The following is an 8,048-nucleotide window of genomic DNA, read 5'->3' on the forward strand; positions in this document are numbered from 1 at the left end:
GACCTGTCACTAATGATTGAGTATTGGTGAATGGTCACAGTTACGACCCGTCACTAATGACTGAATATTAGTAACGAGTCACGGTTATGACCCATCACTAATAACCTCATTAGTGACGGATTATCATCTGTCACTAATGACCTATCATTAGTGGCACGATAAGAGTGATGGATACATGACTCATCACTAATGCCGGTTATTACCCATCACTAATAATTTTTTTTCAAGTAGTGTTTCTGTAGAGTCTAAAATCGTTAAAGTCGGACATCGGGATCAAAAGTTACCATCGTTTTTTAGAAGGTTAGCTGTGCTAATTTCGGAAGTTCCAGATGACATCCGGTTTGGGATTCTGCATCATGGTTTGAAGTTTCAATCCGGAAGTTTCAAATTGAACCTAGAAGTTCCAGATTATGTGGTCAGTTCGGAGGTTCCGAACTTGATCTGAACAGGGGTCCTCAGGTGGGTATAACTTGTGTAGTCTGGAAGTTCTAGATTGTACTGTCTGTTGACTTTAACAGCTAGTTTTTGAGGGTTAGGTATAAATACCCCCTCACCCCTCTTTGTTGGGTTGCTGGTGCTCCCACAAAAATACTTAAAGCCAAAGCCATTAGAGCTCTTCCCACTCCATTTTAGTGTGTGATTTGAGAAAAAAGTGAGTTGTGTTGAGAGATTAGAAGATTTAGTTAAAGTGAGCATATCTCATATCTTGAGCACTCGAGTTCATCGGCAAGAAGTTTGTCATCGCATTTGTTTCTCTTGTAGCTTGAAGCTCTTAGGCGGCTAGCTGTCACTAGTGAGCATCTAAGGTTGTAATGTGCCGCGAGAAGTTTGTGAAGGCTTGGATTTCACCTCTGTAAGGGAAAAAATCAAGAGTGAAAGCTCAAGCTCAAATATAACTGAGTTTGGTGAGAAAAAGGTTGAAAGAGATCCAACTCAAGTGTGATCAAACCCCTCAACAAAGGTGCAAAAATCTCAAGTGAAAGTATCCGAACTTCGGGAAACAAATCGCACGTCTCTCTCTCTTAGTTTGCTTGTTTTTTGTATTCTTGAGCCCATTAACCATCATACTTGTTTTTGCCCGATCTATACTTGTACTTGTTTGACTACAGGTGATCCATGGAATAATTAGGAAATACTTTTTGGAACCTGTTGCAACTCTTGGTTTAAGCTAAAACTCATTAGGTGTAGCTAGATCTCATTTCGTTGCTATGTACAGTCGGAAGTTTTGAATTGAACCTGGAACTTTTGGCGAACAGTAATTTCAGAACTTTCGATTAAAGTTTTGTTGTATATCTTGCTAGATTTGAATAATTTTTATCACACAGTAGGATTGTTACCTTCATGTTTATTTAGGATGATTGTATACTAGTTGAGACTAACATATTTAGGATTTTTACTTGTAAAAATCCGTCATTTTATTTTTCGCTAGAAGTTTTGACCAACGGTAAAAGAAGACGAAATTTTGTAAAAACGCCTATTTACCCCCTTTAATGACATCATTATCCTTTCTCAACATTATGGAGGGGTCTAGTATTTTAATATTGTATGGTAATGTATGCAATTTTAATATTGTACGGTAATGTGTGTAGTTTTAATATTGTATGGTAAAGCATGCAATTTTAATATTGTACGGTAATGTGTGTATTTTTAATATTGTATGATAATATATGCAGTTTTAAAATTATGCACCTTTGTACTCACATGCATTTCATAAGTATTCATGGGCATTTGGATGAATTTTGTATATGTTTGAATTTTATTTGAATTCAAATTGAATTAAAAGAAGAATATCATATGAAATGATAAAAATGCATATAGACAGAGCATTACAAAGGAACGTATTTTTTCATCATATAATCTGGGGCTAAAAATAATTTTAGAAATTAGTCCATCACATAAGAAAAATATTAGTGACTTTTCCTAAATTTTGAGAATTTATTTGAGATCCTAACAATTGTTGCAAGTTATAAAAGTAGTTTTTTTTAAGAATCTTAATTTAAATTCTACCTAGGATTTTTTGGATGAATTCAATTAAAATAAGTTACATATAGATTATAAAATACGTAAAAAAAATTATAGAATTTTTAAGAAAAAGAAGATAACTGCTTTAATTTGCGCTACTGTCTATGTCTACGGTGGCATAGCGAGCCTCGTTCCTTCTCTGGATGTGGCGAGCTAGGCGGAGCAGTTAGCAAGTGCGACAACAATAGTAAGCACGATAGGTAGTTCGTTGGAATCGCTTTTTCTGCCCCATTTAGCAAATTTATAGATAGGGAGCCGGATAGCGACTCCTTGGAGTTACTGTTAATACTTATTTTCTCTCAAAAGAAATCATCTTAGCTACTCTTTTGACTCGATCATTAATGTTCTTTTTCGTTGGTATAGAACTGATCAAACCAAGTCTAAATTTTTTTAATGAAAAAAAAGGAGGAGAAGCTTTCGTCCATTAATTATCAAGGAAAAACTCATTAAAAATAATGTAAGTGTTCCCTAGCTTTATTAAGGAAGGACCGAGATTCTAGCTAGATGATCGCTTCCTACGAAACAGCACCTGCATGGCTGCATCGGTCTGAACGGCAAGCGGCATCTGTGTGTCAAACATCCATCCAGCGGCCGATCTTGGCCATTGCTGAATTCAGCTCCATCTTCTTTTAGAAAAATAAAGATGGATGTTTCAAGAATTGTCTTCGATTTTTTTAATCCTGCCACCGAACTGGCAGAGAAATTCAACGCGCTCCTCGTGGGACCCACATGCCAGAGACAGGCATCCAAACGCTGTAACTCTGCAAGCTCCACTTAAGGCCAACCAGCTCAAGCCTCAAGCTGAAGAAGACTCCAAAGCTCCTAGCACAAACCCGAGAGGCAGAGCAGAGGAGGTGGCGGCCATGGCGAGCTTCAAGGTGACCCGGATCTCGGAGGGTGCGGTGAAGCCGGCGTCGGCGACCCCCGATGAGACGCTGCCGCTGGCGTGGGTGGACCGGTACCCGACCCACCGCGGCCTGGTGGAGTCGATGCACATCTTCCGCTCGGGCGCCGACGCGGCCCCCGGCGTCATCCGCGACGCGCTGGCAAAGGCGCTGGTGTTCTTCTACCCTCTGGCGGGCCGCATCGTGGAGGGGCCCGAGGGCCCCGGGACGCCCGCCATCCGGTGCACCGCGGACGGGGTCTACTTCGCGGAGGCGGAGGCGGACTGCAGCCTGGAGGACGTGCGGTTCCTGGAGCGGCCCCTGCTGCTGCCCAAGGAGGACCTCGTCCCTTACCCCGGCGACGACCGCTGGGGCGTCGAACCCCACAACACCATCATGATGATGCAGGTAACCAACCAATCGAACGCCTTGCTCATCCGTGAAGCTAGCATCTGCGATGCGCGTATCGCGTTCCTGCGTGCGACTGTTCTCGGTCTCGATCGATCGCGTGCGAGTTAGATCCGGGCGCGGGTGCGCGGTAGATCTGGGGAGCTGAGCTGAAGTTGGATGGAACGGCCGGACGGCAGATCCAGGTCGACTGCACGCCTTGACGCCGGCAGGCCGAAGTCAGAGCCTCAGAGGATCCCGATCCGCCGGCAGAGCAGAGGTGACAAGTCAAAAGCAGGGACCTGGCGCCCAACTGGGAAGCTTCTCTCTTTTCTTCTACCCCCGCTTTGTTTTTAATTCTTATTTTTGCCGCGTCGGAGATGCTAAATTAGCCATGTCAAGCTGGTTGGCCGTGTCAATTAAAGAGGCTGCAACCTGGGCCCCACACAGTGTCACAGTTTTTTTTTCAAGAAAAATAGATTTTTTGAATAGTCTTTTTTCAGAAAAAAAGAGAGAATTAGTTTGGTAAAACAATGCATGGAGCAGCTAACGGTCAGACCGTCGCGCCTATTTAAGTCCATGCTCGAATTGCCACAGGAATTTAGGCCTAGTTTAGAACACATGAATTTCACAGGAGCAGTTCAATTGCCACAGAAATCATCGATTTTCCCGGGGCCTTTAGAGAGGAAATTCCTCTGTTTTGCGGAGGTTTTGTGCGTGGAAGCCCTGCGGTTCCAGCAGGCGGCGCCGAGTGCGGTGATGGGCTCGGCGGCGGTCGCTGGTGATTGGAGCGGATGACTCCGTATTGAATGCGCCGGCGCCGGTGAGGTTTCACGCGGCGCAGTGTAGGTTTTGGCGTTCCGGGCGACAAACCCAGGCCAGCCAAACACACGGCCTCGAAATTTCTCACTTGCATTGCACCGAGTCAGCAGAGGAGCAGAGCTGGTCGTACACGTTCAGGCTTGCCGCTGCCGAACGAAGACTATTCGTGAGCACGTCACCGGCCCTGTTCGGTTGCATGAGGCTAGCGGCACTTTTGCTCTGTTCCTTGGCGGACAGCAGCAGCAGCAGCAGCATCATCATCATGACTTCGCTTCGACTTCAGGTCAGGCTTGTGCGGCGTGCAGTGTTGTTTGGTAGGCCTGCGTTAGCGTAGACGAACCGCACTGCACGCTTCAAAGTGATATCATGAAACGTGACCGGAGCTACTGGGAGGGACTTGCTGTTGCTGTTAGGACCGGGGGTTTGGGGCCACGGGAGGCGTGCTGAATTGGTTACGCTCTGATCACGACGTTCCAATTACCATAGCAATGGCGATCTTGCCACTCACCATAACTTGTCATGATGTCGACCGGCACCCATGATCGCCTGACCTTCCTGAGTGTGTTTGGTTGTTTAGATGATATTTAGTAGAGTTATATCGTATAGTCTGGTTGAGCGGAGTTATATTTGTCGAGGAAAAGAGTATTTGGTTGGTTGTATATCTCTGGGTAGGTTGAGCTGAGTTTTTGTTTAGTTGACTAAATTTGAAACCGCATGAGAGAATTTAAAACTGAGATTGTGTTTAGCTGCTCACATAAAAATGATTTTATGATTATAACAAGTGGATCTGAACGCATAAGCTATATTCGCTGAGCTAGACTACGGAGTGGAGCTTCACTCCTGGGTTAAGTTGAAGACGCATATTTGCATTTGCATACTGAAATAGTGGATATAGATAAGTAAACATATTTTTTCTAAGAGTATATGTATTTAGTGGGTCAGGCCGTGATAAATTCCGACAACCAAACATTCCCATAATGGAGTGAGGTGACGAGGCTATGAGAGGGATGTATCATCTAGTGTCCTTGGGTCGTGTTTCATTTCATTTCATTATAATTGTTAGTTTCAGAAACCAACCATGATGCAACGCGGTCGAGATAATACGTCATACAATGCGCATGTGGTTGTTGTACTTGCCAGATACTTGTAGTAGTGTAGTAGTACGTGGATGCAGGGGCGACGCTAGGGCTGGTGCATGTGCACAGGGTGAAGAGAATTTTCTTTAGTAACAGGTTCATATCAATTGTAATAAATTGTATGTATTAGATACATAGTGAAGCGGTGCACCACCACCGTTACGTCGGTGCTAGCTTCGCCCCTGCACGGATGTATTGCTTTTAAGCTAAGGCTTTGCCTTCTTTTCTGCTTTTATATACTTTCGTCCACCCACAGGTAGCTGGGTTAATTGGAGAGGAGGCTCGTAAAGATCTTTCTCTAGTACTCTTTTAGTGTTGGTTGCAGTTGTGGGTGCTTGCCACTGCATGATGATCGAATTGCATATATTATCGTTATGCTTTGACATTTTCTTCATACTGCATCCACCACACCCCTGCCGTGGAAGGAGTAGACAGAATGGAAATGTCATATGACTGTAGTTCGTACAAAAACTGGATTTTCATGATTGAGATTGAAAAGTGGTCTATTTCGATAAATACAGCCTATAGATGTTATGGGAGTATTTGCAGAGCAATATGACTAATCAAACCAATTGAAGGCTGATGCTGAACAGCAAGTATGGATTTACACGTGACAGTTTGCTGTAAATAGTTTCCAAGCAAAAATTTCTTAAGAAACTAAAATGCCATCGCCTGGCTCAAAATTCAGTGCTAACTGACAAACTTCCATGATCTCAGGTCACGAAATTCACCTGCGGCGGGTTCGTGATGGGCCTCCGGTTCAACCACGCGTCGGCCGACGGCATGGGCGCGGCGCAGTTCATCAACGCCGTCGGCGACATGGCGCGGGGGCTCCCGGAGCCCAAGGTGAAGCCTGTCTGGGACCGGGAGAAGTTCCCCAACCCGAAGATCAAGCCCGGCCCTCTCCCGGAGCTCCCCGTCCTGGCACTGGACTACATCGTCCTCGACTTCCCGACTAGCTACATCGACGACCTCAAGAAGCAGTACAAGGCGCACAGCGGCAAGTTCTGCTCCGGCTTCGACGTGCTGACAGCGAAGCTCTGGCAGTGCCGCACCCGGGCGCTGAACCTCGAGCCCGAGGCCGAGGTCAAGCTCTGCTTCTTCGCCAGCGTCCGGCACCTGCTCAAGTTGGACAGGGGCTACTACGGCAACTCCATCTTCCCGGTGAAGATGTCGGCGCCGAGCGCAAAGGTGCTCGGCTCGTCTATCATGGAGGTCGTGGACATGATCCGGCAGGCCAAGGACAGGATGGCGGTGGAGTTCTTCCGGTTCGCGAAGGAGGAGATCGAGCAGGACCCGTTCCAAATGACCTTCAACTACGAGTCCATCTACGTCTCGGACTGGAGCAAGCTCGGGTTCTCGGAGGTGGACTACGGCTTCGGCCCGCCGGTGTTCGCCGGCCCGCTGGTGAACAATGACTTCATCGCCTCCGTCGTCATCCTCAAGGCGCCGCTGCCGCTCGATGGCACGCGGATGCTGGCCAGCTGTGTCACCAAGGAGCACTCCGAGGAGTTGGTCCGCGGCATGAAGGAAGGCCTGCCCTGAACTTGTTTTATAGTTGAAACCGGAAAACTTCGACTGCAGGGAGATGAGTGGACAAAACTGCTTCTGTTTGATTACTGCTATTGTTACTTTTGGTTGTATTTATTTGTCACTTTCTCTTGGTTCAGTACTACTTTAGACAGCAAATTTGATCTTTTGTACCATTTGATATGAGACAATAAAAGGGTATACTGTCCATTTGACCATTTCTCTCTCATATTCATATATGATATACCCTCTCCAGTCATAAGTACTTTCACTTTGATCAAGATCAGCTTAAACTTTTAAATCTTGGACCGTCAATAATTTTTAAAATATTTAGTTTAAAAATATAAAAATCAAGCGTGTAGATTTATTTTAAAAAATATTCTCATAATATTATATTGCTATTAAATATTATAACTATATTCTAATAGAAAATAATGATCAAAATTGCATGTCGAAGATAATAAACAGTAAAAAGCGACAAGTATTTATGACCGAAGCAAATAATGTTTATGATATCTTTGACTTGCCGAGACATGAACATCGGAACATCATATGAGTACACTGGAATATACACTTATACTAGCTAAATGTCCGTGTATTGTAACGAAAACATAAACATTGAACACGGTAACATCAAGCACAAAATTAAGGTATGAAGATATGGATGCGTCATGTGAGTATCAGTGAATGAATATGTTAGGAACGATGACGTAGTTTGATTTTATATGGGATCTGAAAAATGAGGAGCAGATTATCTACTAATTTCTCTACTAATTTATTTTTTTATTCTTATTAGTAAAATATGTCTCATATCTCCCGCTGGTAATGAGATATGTAGTTTGGAGGATGAGTGTGGATAATTATTTGAATTCTAGAAATTTTTATTGGATAGAAGAGGTAATACGAGAACCAACTTGCGCTTTATATAATAGAGATTCACTTAAACTTCATAGATTCCAACAGATTTTATGAACTAATATTTTCCAAGTGAATTATATCCCAATATGTTCAGGGAAAAAGGTATGAACCGGTAGGACCATGGAAGGTGTGATTACAAATCACTGTTTGCATTAGATCATTTTGACTCAAATTTAGATGTTTATTTTTTTTAATTTAAAAAATAAACTCTTATGGGTCTAGTTTAGTTTTTAGGGCAAAAGTCTCATTTAAACTGGTATTATTGGTCCGATCTCTTATTGTTATGCCTTTTTATTGAATGCAAAGCTTTGATACGGTCTCCGATCTGATTAAAAAGAAAAAAGAAAAG

At 43.8% G+C, this 8,048-nt stretch overlaps 1 protein-coding gene across 1 annotated transcript; it reads left to right on the forward strand.

The window, feature by feature from the left end:
- The first annotated feature begins 2,810 nt into the window (after positions 1–2,810).
- LOC133909583 (acyl transferase 9-like) lies at positions 2,811–6,999 on the forward strand. Its single transcript, XM_062352117.1, has 2 exons — positions 2,811–3,314; positions 5,969–6,999. The coding sequence occupies exons 1-2, from the start codon at positions 2,886–2,888 to the stop codon at positions 6,794–6,796; spliced, it is 1,257 nt and encodes a 418-aa protein (XP_062208101.1). The 5' UTR covers positions 2,811–2,885; the 3' UTR covers positions 6,797–6,999.
- The last annotated feature ends 1,049 nt before the right edge of the window (positions 7,000–8,048 follow it).

This window comes from Phragmites australis, chromosome 1 (genome assembly GCF_958298935.1).
Source record: "Phragmites australis chromosome 1, lpPhrAust1.1, whole genome shotgun sequence".
NCBI lineage: Eukaryota > Viridiplantae > Streptophyta > Magnoliopsida > Poales > Poaceae > Phragmites > Phragmites australis.

Excerpts from the sequence above, each read along its gene's own strand:
- LOC133909583 (XM_062352117.1), top strand. The coding sequence starts at position 2,886 with ATGGCGAGCTTCAAGGTGACCCGGATCTCGGAGGGTGCGGTGAAGCCG. Across the intron at positions 3,315-5,968 it reads ACACCATCATGATGATGCAG|GTCACGAAATTCACCTGCGG; the intron begins GTAACCAACCAA and ends CCATGATCTCAG.